The following is a 17,775-nucleotide window of genomic DNA, read 5'->3' as shown; positions in this document are numbered from 1 at the left end:
CAGTGGATGCTCCCAGGGATGCACCGCCAGGCACCTCAAAATCTAAAGGGGAATAAGGTATTTCTGGTGAAAAAGGTTCTATCTCCCATCCATTTACATCAGGACAAGGAAACAATACCACAATGTTACTCACCGGTGACTGCGAAGTAAGCGTACCAAAGCTTTAGCGACAATGCCAACCTCTGCGCTTGGGGCCAAGTGCCAGTAGAGCTGACCCACCGCCATCACCACCTAAAGAAGGGGAAAATAATTTAAATTTACCACCTACTAGACGGGAATAAAAAGCCCTTTCCCCAGTTATTCACATGCAGAAAGCACAGCAGTTCTCAGATGCCAAGAGTAAATTATCACAAGCCAATGGAGAGCTGCAAGTGCACATTTTGAGGCCTGACCTAAAAATAAATAAATATATATATATATATATATATATATATAGAAAAACACAAAAATGGTTGAGAAAAGCAATGTATAAATGCACATGGATAGTGGCATGCAAATGTGATAAATTGTTTATTTTTCATGTTCATTAAAAAAAAAAACTAAACGTGCCAAACTTTACTCTTGCATTGCAAGGCCGGTGAATGAGCAAAGTTTAGAAGACTTTAGAATTCTGCTGTGAAACAATAGTAAACATACTATACTAATCTGGCAACCACTCCAAAAGCAGACAAGTACCACAAGACATGCATTACTTACTGTAAAAGCATTTCTGATGGTTGTATCTGCTTAGATTCACATGCTGTGCATATGGTCCGACATCCAGTGGTAACCACGGAGTATTGCATCTTGTCTTCCGAGAATCGAAAGGGGACGTTGACATGGGCGTGCCTGTAAAACTATAGTGTAGTGTACCCAAGATCCCTCACGTGTCGAGGTCCATCCAATTGCATTTTTTCTTCCGTGAGGGAGCCTTATAACTATTGAGAGTGAGTACAGAAAAGAGAGAAAGTAGTAAAAAGTCTATGTTCCTTCCATCCGAGCGGGGAGGAAGGGTGGGCGCATGTGAATATAAGCAGATTCAACCATCAGAAAAGCTTTTATGGTAAGTAATGCACGTCTTCTGATGCTTGTTAATCTGCTTAGAATCACATGCTGTGCATAGACTAGAGAGCAGTACCCAGCGTTGGAGGTGGGTTGTGCGAAGGAACAGTAGTGAAAAGATGTCTTTGTACTGCCTGTCCGACCTGAGAATCTGTGAGGAGGAACCGACAATGTACCCTGGGGACGCAGGCAATGGACATAGGGGCTATACAGGCAGGGAGCCCGACACGAGGCCGATGGTAAACAAATGGAAAACGCTGCGCAGGGTGAGCACATCGGCGTCGGCATGAACAGTTACTTACCGGACGGTCGATCCAAGCCAGAAAGGTGGCGAAAGTGCTCCCAGGAGACACCACTCCAGTCCCAAGGCACGACATAGTTGGGCAGGGAATACAGGTGCCAGGGTCCGCCCGTATGCTTCCTGGTCCCGACCCCAAGCAAACCTCGCTGATAAGAGCGCCACAAGACTGTCCCGTGCCCGCGTTGACACGAGCACCACAAGACTTTCCCCTGTGCTCCGGGGCAGGCAGAACCGTTCCAGGGAGGCGGGACAAAGCCTTCCTCACCAATGAATGAACGGCTAGGCAGGAACCCTAGTGATTGGTGGGGGTTTGAATCTGGGAGACGGTACAAAAAGCCTCCTGAATTAACAAACGCTGTCTTTATGTTCACAGGACAGAGGAGAGGAGCGATGTCGGAACAGAGTGGTGGGCCTATCCGGACACCTCGAGGTAGAAGACAGCCTCTGGCTTCACTAGAGTACTGGGGAAGGAAGACCCTGCGGTGAAGAAACCGCCTGAAACTCTATATTTATTAATTTTGGACAATTACTCATTTAAAGAAAGAAATATTATTTCAGCAACCACCTGTTTCCTGCCTCCTATTTCCACAGAATCAGACCTAGAATGAGTGTCTAGGCAATAGTGTCTTGTAAAGGTGTGTACAGAACTCCAGGTTGCCGCTTTGCAAATATATTCAAGGGGTACATTAGCAATGAATGATATGGATGCCTCAGTCCCTCGAGTGGAATGTGCTGTAGGCATGAAGGGCAGCTCTCTCTGAGCAAGAGTGTAGCAGTGTGTGATGCATTTAACAATCCACCTAGAGATGGTGGATTTGGATACCGCGCTCCTCTTCCTGCTGCCATCGAAACGAAAAACTGATTAGTCTTTATAAGTGGTCGAGTTCTTTCCATGTAGAACATGACAGCTCTGCGTACATCCAGTGTGTGCAGGGTTCTTTCTCCCAGGCTTGAAGGAGTCTGAAAGAACGTTGGTAGTTCTATTGACTGGTTCACATGGAACTTAGAAATGAATTTAGGCGCAAATCTAGGGTGAGTGCGCAGAACAACCTTATCTTTGTGAACTGTTACAAAGGGATCTAGGATCGAGAGTGCCTGTAGTTCACTTACCCTCCTGATGGAGGCAATACCTATCAAAAAAGCAGTCTTAAGGGTGAGGTCTTTAAGACTTGCCTTGTGCATGGGCTCGAAAGGCGCCCCCACATAAGCCTAGTCAACACCTCGTTTAGGTCCCATCCGGGAGCCGGGTTAGAAATGGGAGTGTGAATTATCTTCACTCCTTCCATGAAAGCTTTAATAATTGGTATCTTCCACCATGACACTTTCTGTTGAGATGTCGTGTAGGCTGAAAGCGCAGCTAAGTGCAGCTTTAAGGAGTTGAAGACCAGGCCCGAGTCAAGTAAATTAGTTGGGTATAAAACAATGTGTGTGGGAGAGCAGTTAATTGGGTTAATGCTCTTTGAGTTGCACCAGATGACAAACAGTTTCCATTTACTGAAATAACAGTATCTGGTGTTCGGTTTTCTTGCTTCCCTGAGAATGTACATACATCTCTGAGGGAGTTGCAGGTGTCCATACTCTATGACATCAGGAGCCAGGCCGCTAAGTTCAAGGTCTGCGGGCATGGTTGAAGCATCTCCCCTCTGTCTTGAGACATGTTGTACGGGCAAGGCAGTTTGACTAGAGTAGATAGGGACATCTCCATCAGGTGAGTGAACCAGGGTTGACGGACCCACATGGGGCCACCAGTATCATCGTGACTGGTTCCTGGTGCATCTTGTGCAAGATCTTGTTGAGCAGTGGAGTCGGGGGGGGGGGGGGGGGATTTAGTGTAGACAAATTTCCCTGACCATGTAATCCAGAGTCCGTTCCCCTTGTAATGGTTCTGGGGGTACCTGGAAGTGTAATCTTGGCATTGAGCGTTCTCCAGAGTTGCAAACAGATCTATCTCTGGGAAGCCCCATTCTGTGAAAACTTTGAAGACGATGTCTCTGTTTAATCACCATTCGTACTCCCTGGTCAACGGAAAGTCTCTGCCGAGTATGTCTGCCAGAAGATTGATTTCCCCTGGAACATGTTGTGATAACATGAACATGTTGCGTTTGAGAGCCCACTTCCAAATGTTCTGGGACAGTTTGGACAGCCCTGGAGAATGAGTGCCCACTTGTTTGTTCAAATAGTACTTGGCCGTGGTGCTGTCTGTGAGGATGAGGATCGTCTTACCCTGCAGTTGTGTCTGGAAAGCCTTCAGTGCTTTGAACACTGCCAACAGTTCCAACAGTTTTATGTGGTTGAATGCTATGTCTGATGACCAAACTCTGTGCGCTGTTTGTTGAAGCAGGTGAGCTCCCCAACCTGTCGAGACACGTCTGTGGTTAGAGTGGCTTCCGCTGCTGGGGTGGTAAAGGATTGCCCTTTCAGGAGGTTTTCCCTCGACCACCACTGCAGTGAAAGAACGAGTGCCGGCGAGACGACCACTAGATCGTCCCACTGTCCGCTGGCCTGACACCACTGGCTGTTGAGCCACTCTTGCATTGGGTACATGCGCAGGCATGCGTGAGGGACCAAGTAGATACATGACGCCATCATTCCTAGCAGTCGCATAGCCTTGCGTACAGTCACATCTCGACTGGCTACATACTGAGGGATCTGAAACAACATGTTTTGGACCCTCTCGGAGGGGAAGACGAGGCCGTCCTTTTTCGAATTAGAGCCCCTAGGAACTGTTTGACCTGACTGGGGTCTAGGCTGGATTTTTTTCTGGTTGAGAGAGAATCCCAGACTGAATACAAGATCTATCGTCTTTTGGGTATTTGACAGACATGTTTCGTAAGAGTCACCTGTTATGAGCCAGTCGTCGAGGTAAGGATAGACCGGGATGGATTGCCTGCGCAGATGTGCTGCTGCCACCGCTAGTACTTTTGTAAATACCCTTGGTGCAGATGCTATGCCGAAGGGTAGTACTTTGAACTGATAATGCTTGTCTTGTATCATAAATCTGAGGAATTTTCTGTGCGCTGGCAACATTGAAATAGGAAAGTATGCATCTTTCATGTCCAGTGTTGACATGTAATCTCCCTGTGATTACTTGGAATTACTTCCTGCAGTGTGACCATGAGGAACTTTTGTGGCTTTACAAATTTGTTCGCTGGGCGCATACCTAATACAGGGCGCATGGTTAGATGCTTTTTGGGTACAAGGAAGTACACTGAATAAATACCTTCTTTTACCTGTGACAGAGGTACGATTTCTATGGCTCCTTTCTCTTGTATTGTCTCGACTTCCTGCAGAAGAATGCTAAGATTGTCTGGTGTCAGTCGTCTTGCTCATGGAGGTCTGAATGTTGGGGACCGGTTGAACTCTATACAGTACCTGTGAGCCATGGTCTTTAGCACCCACTGGTCTGTAGTTATTCCTGAATCTTTGTATCATTTCGAAACTGAGGCCGGGGAGTCTCTGGGGGTAGAGTTCCGGCCTCTTCCTTTGCCACGGCGCTGACCCCATTGGGGATACGGGGTGGTATATCCGCTATTTCCCTGTGTAGAATTCCAATTGTTTCCCGATGAGTATTGTTGAGGTAAGCGTTGGCCACGAAAAAGCTGTTTGGACCCAGATCCTCTTCTTGTAGAGGGTCTTTGTGTAATCTGGTCCAGTGTTTTTGAGGTATCATGCTCCTTTTTTACGGTCTCGAGGGCCTCATCGACTGCCTTCCCAAACAGACTGGATTCTTCCATGGGTTTATCAGCAACGCTTGCGTCACTGGCTTGAATCCAGAGTTCCGTAGCCACGCATGTCTCTTCAGGAGTGTGCCCTGAGCAAGAGATCGACAAGCCGTTTCTGCAGAATACAACAAATTCTTAAGAATGCTTTGGTTCATTGGTCTGCCCTCAGTGACAGTGGTGAAGAGATGAGTACGTAGGGTTTCGGGAACCTCCTGTATGCCTTCCTGTAGTAAGGCCCACTGGGCAGCAGCTTAGCTGGCCAACAAGGTGTTGTTGGCAATGCGGGTTGAGAACGCTACGACTTTGATACTTTTCCCAAGGGCGTAAAGTTCTTTACCTTCCTTATCAGGGCGTGCCTCGTCTGTTGACAAAGGGACCCATGCCCGCTTTTGTGTAGGGTGGAATGACCTCTGATATACAGAGGGTCTGATGGAGAAGGGCGAAAGTTTTTCCATTTGTGGGCTGACAGGGGTTGAAAAGGAGGGTGCCAGACGATTTTTGATTGAACTGAGGAGAGGAATAGCCTGGCTGGCCGGCGGTTTCTCCTTAAGGATGTCCTCCACAAAGTCAGCTTCAGGGACCGCTTCATCTGTTGCAATTTTAAAGTGATCAGCTGCCTTACGCAACATTACGTTAAAAGTCAACTTGTCATCCACTGGCGAGGATGGTTGCCTAGTGGGAAGCGACTGCAGGGCATCAGGGTCTTGATGATCCGGGGACTGCCATGGTTGAGGGTCACCCACATCTGGGTTCTCTTGCCAGCCCTCTATGGGATCATGCATGTCCTCAGGGTTGATGAATTCCTCATCCCGAGTGTCAGCAGGAATGTCATCCTGTCATGATGCCTACCCCCGGGCATCAGGACCAAGCCCATCCGCTCCGGGAACAGGCATCCAGATACTTATTAAAACCCCAACACCCCGGCTGGGGGCTTTTTGGGTTCAGTCCTGGCACCCTAGGCGCCAGGCTCATCATAGAAATCAGTCCTGGCGCCATAGGCGCCAGGCTCATAGACTTTACTTACCTGCTGCAGACCATGCTGCAAGTGAGTCCAAGCCAACGTGAGGCTTGGATGGGACTATTTTATTACAGGGACTATTTTTACTCGGGCGTGGTTCTGGGGAACTTCTTACCTGGAACTACTTTGGAGGCTATTTAAACCACGCCCGAACAGCAGCACACGCTTCGCGTTATTCTGCATCCAGCAGCGTAACGCTCACCGTGCCTGCAGTCTGCATCCAGTCTTCTGCCACGCCAGCCTCGAATCTGGAACTATTTTCGAATTCCTCACCTGATTCCGGATCCATCTCGCCTCCGGACCTGGAAAGAACATCATTTCTGTACGCTTCGCATCTCCAGCTGCTGCAGCGCCGCGCCCTACTCACCAGTCCTCGCAGCATCTTTCGATTCGGTGCTGCCTCCATCATTTCTTCGCCGAACTCCGGCACCTGGGGGACAAAAGAAAACAACAAGATGAGCCGAGAAAACCAACAAATATAACTTTTCACCATAGACTTACCTGATTTACCACCGGAGGCATTATTCTATAACTCTCCACATCTTCATGTGCCGTACCTGCAAAGAGAGAAAACAACACGTTGAACAAGTGCAACATTCACCGGACAGCATCGGGTAATACAGACTCTTACCTGAGCGTCACCAGCTGCCACGAGAGCATCTTCTCACGATCTCAGCTGCAAGACAAGGAAGGAAGGGGGGAGAAGAGTGAAACATCGGACATATTGAACTCTATGAACTTGATACTTACCAGACCCTGCCAGGAACCTCAGAGTCAATACTCTCCGGAACTCTCCCACGCCTTCAAACCAGTGAAGTAACTGGCATCAACGCGCATCTGCAATCCATGCAGGATGGAGAGCTCATCTTTCAAAAATATAAGGTGAGATTGCTGAGAGGGCACTTCGGAGGTGATTAGTTGGGAGGACTGTGGGGGTTGCCATCACTTGAATCCACGGGTGGCTAAATCCATCCCTCCACTTGCAGAATACTTCTACGGGTCAAGCAGACAAGATTAGGAGGGCCAGTCCAGTCAGTCATCTCTGCACTACGCATCACGTTGGTGGAGACCGCAGCCATCTGGATCCGACCGACGCCCCTTTGGGAGCCAGGTGAGCGTAACACATCCTCAGTTAGGTCGTAATTGTATATATCCTGTTCTAAACAAGGGTCAACAAGTCTTGGAAATTTAGCTTTGGGGTCCAGAGGGCTCTGATCCATTGGCCTCCTTGGTGTAGGTTGTTCTGAACAGGAAACAAACCTGTCCAGCCTTTCCATACAGTTCTCAAACTTTTCTCTAGTCCAAACAGAGGACCTAGAATAGTCTAGAGGTGGAAAAAGGTCCTGATCGTGTTCATCCGACGAAAAGTGTCGAGATTTTCGTCTCATCGTCGAGAATAGCCCTTGTTCGCCCTCAGAGAACTCCTCCTGGGGTACAGACAGAGGTGAGACGTCTCTTTCGGTTTCGGTAACCCGCTTAGGCCATCCTTGGACCTCGGCGGATCTTTAGGCCTTTCTGTGGGCCTAGGCGCATCCACGGGTTGCCGCTTCTGAGAATCGGCGGCAACAATCCTAGCTAAGCTGTTGGCGACGTCCTCTGCGGGCGGGGGCGCGTAGCTTCAGCCTGCGATTGCGAGGTGGTCTCCTTCACCGGTGCCTTGTGCTCAGCGGATGCCTTTTTCGGCGGTGCCGGGGCCTTATCTTCTGCGACCGCCTTCTTCGGCAGAACCGGAATCCTATAGTCGCCGGACGCCTTCTTGCGATGCATCTCGACAGAACCTGGTATATTAGGGGTAGCGCCCTTTGTCTCCGATGGCCCGGTCGCTAGGCGCATTTGCGACTGTGGGGAGGTCTGCCGATCCCGCCGGTCGGCGGGTGCTGCCGGAGCGTCCAGTGTACCCGTTGGCGCTGAAGACTTCTTTGACCAGGCCAAAGATTGACTTGGGGTTTTATGCTTTGTGCAGTGTACATATTTGTCTTTGTCGCCTGGGTGTGACTTCCCCATAGCAGTGCCTAACCGTGCCTAGCGGGCAGACTATGCGGAACACAAGAGTTCCGTCAAAAGATCAATAATCTCTGGTTCGCAGGTTTGATCGTCACTCTCGCCGTTGTTACATTCGGTGGCTGCGGCAGCAGGAGAAAATATTCGGCCTTCGCCATACTGCAGAATGCCCACCGCTTGACTCTACGGTCCTGTCCTTTAATGTTTTAGGACGGAGGAGCTTACAAGCCGCGCATCCTCCTACCTTGTGATCGAGGGGCAAGCACCGTCTGTGCCTATTTTTCCAAGGGAATTTGCTCCTACAATTAGGGCAAAACCTAAATGGAGTCCTCTCCATAGCTGAGGATGGGTAGAGTGACGAAGACCGAAAGGGAAAGAGGAAGGAAAGGGAAAGGCATTCTCAATTTGGATAGAAATGTCCACCCTGACCCCACTCTCCCTACTGTATAGGCCGGCGGAAGGCCCGGCCACCTGGTCGGCAGCGCTGACTGGTCACCGTCTGTCGAGTTCTTGAAGGTCTTCGGCGGAGGTCTGTAATAGCTGTCTTAGGACGGACAGGGTGATATGGATATTTTATATAATTATTCGACCAAAGGTCGATGGGACAATAAGCAAAGTCTTTGATGAGCTCTGCATCCAGTATGCTGGGCGGAAAAAAACAATCTGAGGCACCTCGACGCATGAGGGATCTTGGGTACACCACACATCACGTAGGGATAGTGTTACAGGCACGCCCGTGTCAACGTCCCCTTTAGATTCTCGAAAGACAAGATGCAATAATCTGCGGTTACCACTGATGTCGGACCATATGCACAGCATGTGATTCTAAGCAGATTTACAAACATCATTAATATTATTTTCTGTTACTCTTAACATTCAGAGTGAAGCTTAAGAGTAGCCCCAAATACAACTATTTCTGTTGCATTTTCCTTAAAATTAAGTCACCCTTTGTATTGCTAGCAGACACTACAGACCAACTGATATTCAACTGAATAACCAGCTCCAACTTCCAGGCCATTCGTCGATCAATAGGGCTTTCCGTTTTATGCATCTTTGTCTTAACCTGCATAAGGCGGAGACCTATAAGTGTTAGGGAGAATTCTCTGTTAAGGCTAATTTCCCAAACCTAGTGAGTCCCCCAGCAGCTTGGCTGGATTTTTGGGGTTTATTTTTTTCTCCTGCTAAGAGTGAGACTCTTTTTCTCCCACTCTTAGACATGATTTGAGATATCCTTTGACTTTGTAATGTGTTTTATGGGCTATGGGGTCTTTTACTCCATAGGGCTTCATGTGTTTTTGGTATGTTTGTTACACAGCACCCTCCGTGCTGTAACACAGGGGTGTCATAGTGACTCCCAAACATAGACTCCGTACCCTGGGACTGAATACTGTCTCCCAGGGCATGTAAAGTCACCATTGGCTTTACTAGTCCTAAATTGTGAACAGAACTAGTACAAACCATCATATTGTGGGTGTTCTGGTAGTGGCAATTCGATTGCCCCTGGGTCTGTTGTTCAAGGGGGCACTGTCCAGTCCCACCAGAGAGAGGTTTGGCTGGTGGCAGTGGATACTACTTTTTATATTCAACCGCAAATATATTCCTATGGGATTTTCCCCAATACTTTTTAACATAGCCTCAAACATACCGCCGGTTTATTTATATATTAATTTACTGGTTGGTATTTTTTGCCAGAACTCGGTTCCAAAATGGCATTTTTGTTCGCTTCTGTGTCTCCAACCTGAAGTTGAGCCCTTTGTTCCACTTTTGGCGGGCTTCTGCACAGAAGACCTCCAAAGTGGTGCCACTCTGTCTGGGTACCACAGGGGGTGTTGGAGGGGGTTTAGGCACCCTGGACTGAGTTGCCTCGGCAACTCAAGTCGCACTCTTGTGCGATTGGCCCAGTGGTGAGCCGCCCGGCTCACCACTTAGCATGTTTGAGTGACAGCTAAGACTGATGAATGGGGGGTTATCTGCATAAAAGCAGGGCTTTGGGGACTGGGTCTTCAGGACCAAAGAATCCGAAGAGGGAGAAGCTGAGCCGACCTGCAAAGACGACACCACCGGTGGAGCCCTGCTGAACCGACTCACCACTTCTTCCAACGACAGAGGAGATCTTCATCCCGAAGAGTCTTCTTCCTTTGAATGGTGGGGATAACCAGTTTGCCCGCCTTTTCTCCTTCCCGGACCATCCTGTGGCCACCTTGCCTGTCCCAAGCACCCCGGCAACCGGGATACCACATTTTACCACTACCGCGAACAAAAGGGTAGTACCTTTTAACCGGAGAACTCCGCGGCGGGTTTCTTCCCTGGCTGTGCAACGACCTTCAGCTTTCCTGCACGTCGAGATCTTCCCTTCCTCTGGACGACGCCGCGACTTGCATCCACTGCCAGGAACAACTGCCCCCGCTGGAGGATCCTCACCACTTTCAAGGTACTGTGTCCGCCTGGCCTCCCTCGCAACGGTCTGTGTGGGGTGTCTCGTAAATCCTCATTTTACCACTTGGGTTGGCACTAGGCTGGCTAACTGAACTTTCCTGAGCTGAACTGATTCCTTTTTAAACTCTCTGCAAGACTTTCCAAGCCTTTTAAACTGTGATCTTGGGCGCATTAGTGTTCTACTCTCTCCAAGAGAGAGCCTGGCCTCTGAACTTTTTGCTCACAAGTAGACTTTGACTTTCCTGCCTTGCTGAGTGTTTCTAAAGTATTGTGTTGTGTGCTGTTCCTAATTTCTGCCTTTTCCCTCCCTTTTTCTTAACTTATTGGAGTGCCCTCTTTAGTTAAGCACTCACCTCTGTCTCGAAATAAGTGGTGTTAACTAAGACTTGTCTAATAAGGAATAAGGGATGTATGTATATTAATAGTGACTGTGTTTTTGAACTTGCTTACAATAATAGTGCTGGAGTGTTTCTAAGTGGGTCGTTAAATAATTATATACTTTGTTACCAAAGCTCTGGTCAGTGTTTGCTTGTGCTACTGTATTTTGGTACCTATCTTGTGTGCTCTATATACTGTAACTCTTCTTGAGAGAATTCTGGCTGCTCAGCCACAGCTACCAGGTAAATCTGGGTGGTACAGACTGCTACCAATTGGGTTTACTGCCAACACCTGTAGTCTTAAGACTTTTGCAGTGGTCCCTAAGGGAACGGCACAGGTTTCTGCCTAACAATAAGAGGCCGTTAAAAGAGACATGAAGCAGGGCCATCACACAATCAAACATTTAATATTGCGGTTAACCTCTCAAAAGTTCAGTCCCTGAAATCTGTGCAACTCTCACTGAGACAATATGATTTGACTTTCAATCAATAGTAAGGCATTGTTTACCTACTGTGAGGAGCCAGGAATGAGACGCAGACACAGTCATATTTGTGGTTACAGGCTTTTATTAAATAAGGGTTTGCAAAATGCCTCACTGTCCCTACTTCTAAGAGTTATTTCCCTACTTCAACCAAAACTAAGGTTCTGTCCAATGTCAAGATGTCCAAAGCAAAACTGTCCTGTGCCCAAAATCCTATCCTTGTCCTCACATTCTACATTCTAAAGTAACTAACGTGCAAAGGGGTCGTCTCTAGTCTTCAAATGTTTGAGTTCAAAAGAAATATAAATGCATTCCAACACAAAAGTTACCAATGGATAAGGTGCACAGTTCCAGGGGATGGCTCCCTTCCCCAGGTTGGTTTTCAAGATATCTCAAGGAGGTTTCTTGGTTAATGACAAAACACTTTGTATTCCAAAGCAGTTTTAGAAAGAAGTTACAACTATACAGGATCCCTGGTGTACTCCCCTGCCAGGTTTTTTCCACTTCAATTTCACTTAATTTGCTGTTTTGGGTTTACCTGGCGTATTCCTGTGCCAGTACTTCTTTAGGTGGTCTTTTTCTACAATAGCAAATTTTAGCTTTGGGCTGGTATACTCTCCTCAGGACTTTCAGCGTGGTTCACTTTACACACACTTGCAGACTTGTAGTTTCGCAAATGTTCACGAGGTGAAGGGCTCTCTTATTCTCCCATGTGTAAGGGTCCCTGAATCTTAACTGTTTTGGTTCTGCAAAAGTTCACGCAGTGAGGTTTTCTTCTCCTACTTTGATCTCTCTCGGGCTTTGCCTCCCAAAATGATTGTCTTTCATTGCATTCACAATTATTTAGCCTTTTTCAGTATCGTTGCCGAAGTGCACCAATGGCCCAATCTTTCTCTCCAGGACTCACTGGCTTTCTTCAGGACTCTCAGGTTTCCCTTGCGGTAAGCAGTGTTTAGGTGCTTGGCCTCCAGTTTGTAGGTACACCGTCCACACTCGCCAGCTTCAACGTCCTTCACAGCTCCCACCTTGTGGTTGAGCCTCTCTCTGTTACTGTGGCTGAGGCGCTGTTATCTGGTTCCCGCGGCCGCCACGCAGACTGGCCGCCTTCGTCTGGTGCGGTCCCAGACCGGCACACCAGTTACTGCAGCCTTCCACCTTGTGTCTTGCGCCGGATGGCTCCAGTGACTCCTCCACATGTTCATTCATGTTCCGCCTTTCAGATCTCCTGGCACCAGGGAAGCGCTCATAACTAAGAGCGCATACTGTAGTTCTCAGCATAATGGATCTGTATAGCTCCCTTCAGGATATATGGGATACATTACTCACGGTAATCGTATTTCTGATGCTTGTATCTGCTTATATTCACATGCTGTGCATAGGCCGACATCTAGTGGAAGCTGCAGAGTATTACAGTTTGTTTTTTGAAACGTCGCACTGGGGCGTGCCAGTAATACTATCCCTAGTGTGACGTCCACTGTACCCATGATCCCGCAAGGGTGTAGGACCCTCAGATTGTATTTTTTCTGACTTGAGGTTGCATGAGGAGTAGCGAGTACAGATTTTCCAAGCAATTAGATAGAGAAGACTACAAGCATCCATGCGCCTTCTCTCAGAGGGGAGGAAGGGCGGGTGCATGTGAATCTAAGCAGATACAAGCATCAGAAGATCAAGTTACTCTCTTACCTGGTAACTTTCTTACGATGGAATGGTCCGCCGACGTATTCCATATCTATGTCAGTAATCACCACAGCTGTGCTGCTTTGGAAAAGCTTCGGCGTCTGCGTCCTGTGTCGATGACGTCGATACGCCGCCCTCGAGGACCTGCTCCGACGGCCGACGTCACTGGATGTTATAAGTAGGACGCACAACGCCCATAGCCTCAGTTGTAGTTTTTTCCCAGAACGTGTGCCACCAGTCTTCTGCCAGTCTGACACACAAAGCCTTGCGGAAACGTAAGCTGCAATCGCATAAGAAATTCTGTAGCGGGGAAGGTAGGGAGGGAGGGAGTGATATGGAATACGTGGTCGGACCATCCGATCGAAATAACGTTACCAGGTAAGAGAGTAACTTGTTCTGCGAGGGGATTGGGTCCTCCGACGTATTCCATATCTATGACAGACTCCCAAAGCAGTACCAATGCAAGGAGGTGGGAAAATAATTTAGAAAACAGAAATTTAGAATGCCCAATCAAATTGCAGAGTAAATGACCGCCTTGCCAAAGGCCAGATCCTGCCCCCGGATGGAATCGAGGGAATAGTGACGTACAAAAGTATGTACCGAAGCCCAGGTGGCCGCATCACAGATGTTTCGAATAGGAACACCCCTGTGCAGGTCAGTAGAGGCAGCCATACCCCTGGTAGAATGGGCCCGTAAGCCGAACGGTGGGTCCTTACCCGCCAAGTGGTAACACTCAGATAGCCAAAATAATCCAGGGAGACAAAGTCTGTTTCGTCACAGCCTGTCCCAAACGCTTTCCAGCATAACCAAAGAAGAGCTGATCGTCCACTCTGACCCGGGACATGCTTGAACTATAAAAGCTAAAAGCTTAACGCTTTCCTAGGATCAAGCCTATGGAGCCTCTCCTCTTCCTTACCAGGATGCGGAGGAGGATGAAAGGCCGGAAGAACAACCTTCTGGCCTAAATGAAATTCCGATACCACCTTCGGAAGAAAAGAAGGACGAACTCCAAGGACAACCCTATCCTTGTGAAACACCGTGAAGGGTGGCTTAGCTGAAAGTGCCTGTAACTCACTCACTCTGCGAGCCGAAGTGACCGCAACTAAAAATACAGTTTTAAGGGTTAACAGTCTCAAAGGGCATGTATGCAAAGGCTCAAGTGGAGCACCCCTCAGAAACTTGAGAACAAGGTTCAAATCCCAACCGGGCACCTGGAAAGGCGACAGAGGGAACACATTAGTGAGCCCTTTCAGAAACAAAGAAATTTTAAAATAGGAACACTCTTCAGACGAGCACTTAAATATGGACAGCGCCGCCAGGTAACCTTTAACGGTACCCACTTGCAGGCCTCTGTGGGCCAAAGAAAGCAAAAAAGACAGAACTACAGGAATGTCACATGAAAAAGGATCCACATTCTTAACCCTGCACCAGTTGCAGAACTTGCGGCAACGGTACAGGGACTTTGTTGCTGGCCGTCTGGCCGAGAGCAACACCTCCATCACGTCTTCAGAGAAGTCCCAATCCTTATACCTCAACCTTTCAGAAACCAAGCGTGAAGGTTGAGGGACATGTTTATTTGTTTGTTTGTTTATTTATTTAGTATAGCGCGCAAAACCCAGAGGTAACAGGGCGCAACAGAGGTCAGGAAGATAGGATTACATAAAAACTTGGTTACAGAATAAGATAGGCATGAGAAAAAGAGCATTGCATTTACATGACCTCTGGATGGAGAACTTGACCCCCCCTCCTGTGAGAGATTGTCTCGGTAGGGAAGACGACGTGGAGGGCAGATGGACAAGTCGAGAAAGTCCAGGTACCACGTCCTCCGGGCCCACGCCGGAGCAATGAGGATCATCCGGGAACCGAACCTCCATAACCTCCGCAGTACTTGCAGGATGACGGTGACTGGAGGAAACACGTACAGCAGTGCAAATGACCACTCCACCACAAACGCATCTCCAAAGGCTCTGTTTGGAGGAAATTGCTGCGAGCAGAACCTCTCGCACTTCCGGTTGACACTGGAGGCGAAGAAATCCACTTGAGGGTCCCCCAAAGGGTGAAGATCTCCAGGAGAATCTCCTGAGCCAACTCCCACTCGTGAGAGATCGCGCTCTGCCTGCTCAGAGCATCCGCCGTCTCATTTTCGTCTCCTGTCAGATGACCTGCTGAGATCAAAACGTCCTGCTGGATTGCCCAGAACCAGAGTTGTACCGCCTCCTTGCAAAGAGGAAGGGACCCTGCCCCGCCCTTTTTGTTGAGGTAGTGCATGGCCACTGTGTTGTCCGTCGGGATCCGGACATTCTTTCCTCGCACCGTCGGCAGAAAAGCCTTCAGGGCAAGCCTGACGGCCCTCAGCTCCAACAGATTGATATGGAGTCTGGACTCCGACAGAGACCAACGACTGCTGACTGTCAACTCGTTGGCATGAGCTCCCCATCCCGTGAGGGATGCGGTCAGTCACGATTGTCACCTCCGACCAGGGCAGCCAAAATGGAGCCCCCCTCATCAGATTGCCTTTGTTGGCCCACCACAGAAGGTCCCGGGCAACCAAAGACGGCCCCTGAACAGGGTCCGATATCCTCCCGGAGGACTGAGACCACTGGAGCTTGAGTCCCCAATGCAAAGATCTCATCCGCAACCTGGCCTCTGGCACCAGAAGAATGCAGGATGCCATGAGGCCGAGCAGTCTCAAGAACTCGAACGCTTGGAGAGTCTGGGAAAGTTGAAACTTGTGCACCATCTGCTGAATGTGATGAGCCCTCACCTGGGGAAGAAAACACTGCCCCAGGGACGTGTCGAGCACTGCTCCGATGTACTGGAGCCGCTGAGTTGGTGTCAAGTGAGACTTCTTTAAGTTGAGGGAGAAGCCCAGCTTGTGGAGGGAGTGGCAGGTGACTGACAGATGATCCAGTACTTGCTCGGGAGAGCGCGCCCTGATCAACCAATCGTCCAGGTAGGGGTAGATGTGAATCCCCCCTTTCCTGAGATGCGCTGCAACCACTACCATGAGCTTGGTGAAGACCCTCGGGGCGGAGGTCAATCCGAGCGGCAGGACCCGAAACTGAAAGTGCGAGTCGCCAACCGCAAACCTCAGGTACTTCTTGTGCTTTGGATGGATCGGCACATGAAAATAAGCGTCCTTGAGGTCGAGAGACACCAACCAGTCCTGAAGTTGAAGGGCCTGGAGGACTTGAGAGAGTAACCATCTTGAACTTGTCCTTCCCGAGGAGTTTGTTCAAACCGTGCAAGTCCATGATGGGTCTCAATCCCCCGTCTTTCTTGGAAATCAAAAAATAAGGGGAATACCATCCCTTGTTCCTCTCCGCTACAGGCACCAGTTCTATGGTGCCTTTCTCCAGCAGGGATTGAATTTCCTGCGTAAGGAGCGGATCCAGACTCTTCAAAGAGATTCCCCAGTGGATTGCCTTGAGGCCTCTGCCGGAAAGGAAGACAGTAGCCGTGGGTTATGATCTCCAGAATCCACACATCTGAAGTAATGGCGCGCCACTCTGCAAGATGCTGCGCCAGCCTTCCCCCAACCGACGAACCATGGGACATGGCCTCATGACTGAGCTGAAGCGGCTGTGGTGTTGCCTGATGGCAAAGAGCCAACAGCCCGAGCGGCCTTGGCACCTCGAGTACCTTGTTTACCAACTCTGGCACTCCTACGGTAGCCCCTTTGACTGGCAGCTCCTCTCGCTTTACCAAAGGATGAGTAATAATGAAAGGAACCTCCCCTCCATTGCTGTCCCCTACGACGAAAAGGCGGAGGTTGGCGAAAACTGCAGCGCCCAACTACTTCGCTGCGGCTTTTGAGGTCTGCAACCTCTCAAGGCTCTCGTCAGCCTTGCTGCCAAAAAGAAGTTCCCCGTCAAAGGGCATGTTGAGGAGCCGGGCCTGCACATCAGGAGCAAACCCCGACTTCCGCAACCACGCAAACCTGCGTATCATGGTGCTCGCCGCCATGGACCGGCTGACGCAATCTGCCATGTCCAAACCCGACTGAACGGCCTCACACATGGCATCCTTGGCATCCTGAACGATGGCAAGGAAACCATCCCGTTCATCCCCTTCGGGAATATGTTCAGCAACCAAGGAAACAGTTCCACAGAGTGTGCGTGAAACGAGACAAGGCACAAATGGAGTTGGCCGCCTTAAGCGCCATACACCCTGCAGAAAACACTTTCTTCGCCCAGCCGTCAAAACGCTTGTCGTCCCTATCAGGAGGGATGGTAGGGTAGGATGCCTGTTTTGCCGGGGCCGTAGCCGCCTGCACCACCAAACTCTCCGGAGTAGGGTGCTTGGACAAGTAGCAGGGGTCACTACTGGCTGGGCGGTATTTTCGCGGCAAAGACTTGCTCACTGCTGGGAGACTCTCCGAAGCAGTCCAAGCCACTGCCACCCTCCTCTGTAGAGCCATATGAAACGGCAGTACTGGGTCAGTTGGTGAACCAATGTTGAGGATATCCGTAAGGTCATCCCGAACAAAATCCCCTGGGGGAGCAGACCATCCTAAGTACTCAGTGACCCGTGACATAAGGCGCCAGTACGAAGAATCGGCATGAGAGCCAGGCTCAGGCCTACAAAACTCCACCTCCGGAGAGGTGTCCAGCCCACTAGCATCATGCAGGGACAGCCTCAGGTCCTCAAACTGGCTATGGCCCGAGAGAATCTCGTTAGGCACCGTGTCAGGCACCATGCCATCATCAGAGCCCTCATC

At 49.4% G+C, this 17,775-nt stretch overlaps 1 protein-coding gene across 1 annotated transcript in view; it reads right to left on the bottom strand.

Annotated features, from left to right (window-relative positions):
- The window catches only part of AP3B1 (adaptor related protein complex 3 subunit beta 1), a 2,743,269-nt gene that overhangs the window by 2,041,104 nt on the left and 684,390 nt on the right, over positions 1-17,775 (bottom strand). Inside the window, exon 9 of the mRNA XM_069627424.1 lies at positions 134-231. Within this exon, the coding sequence (XP_069483525.1) occupies positions 134-231 (98 nt within the window). The remainder of the gene's footprint in view (positions 1-133; positions 232-17,775) is intronic.

This window comes from Ambystoma mexicanum, chromosome 6p (assembly GCF_040938575.1).
Source record: "Ambystoma mexicanum isolate Mex_15411 chromosome 6p, UKY_AmexF1_1, whole genome shotgun sequence".
Classification (NCBI taxonomy): domain Eukaryota; kingdom Metazoa; phylum Chordata; class Amphibia; order Caudata; family Ambystomatidae; genus Ambystoma; species Ambystoma mexicanum.
This window is presented reverse-complemented; position numbering and strand designations above follow the sequence as displayed.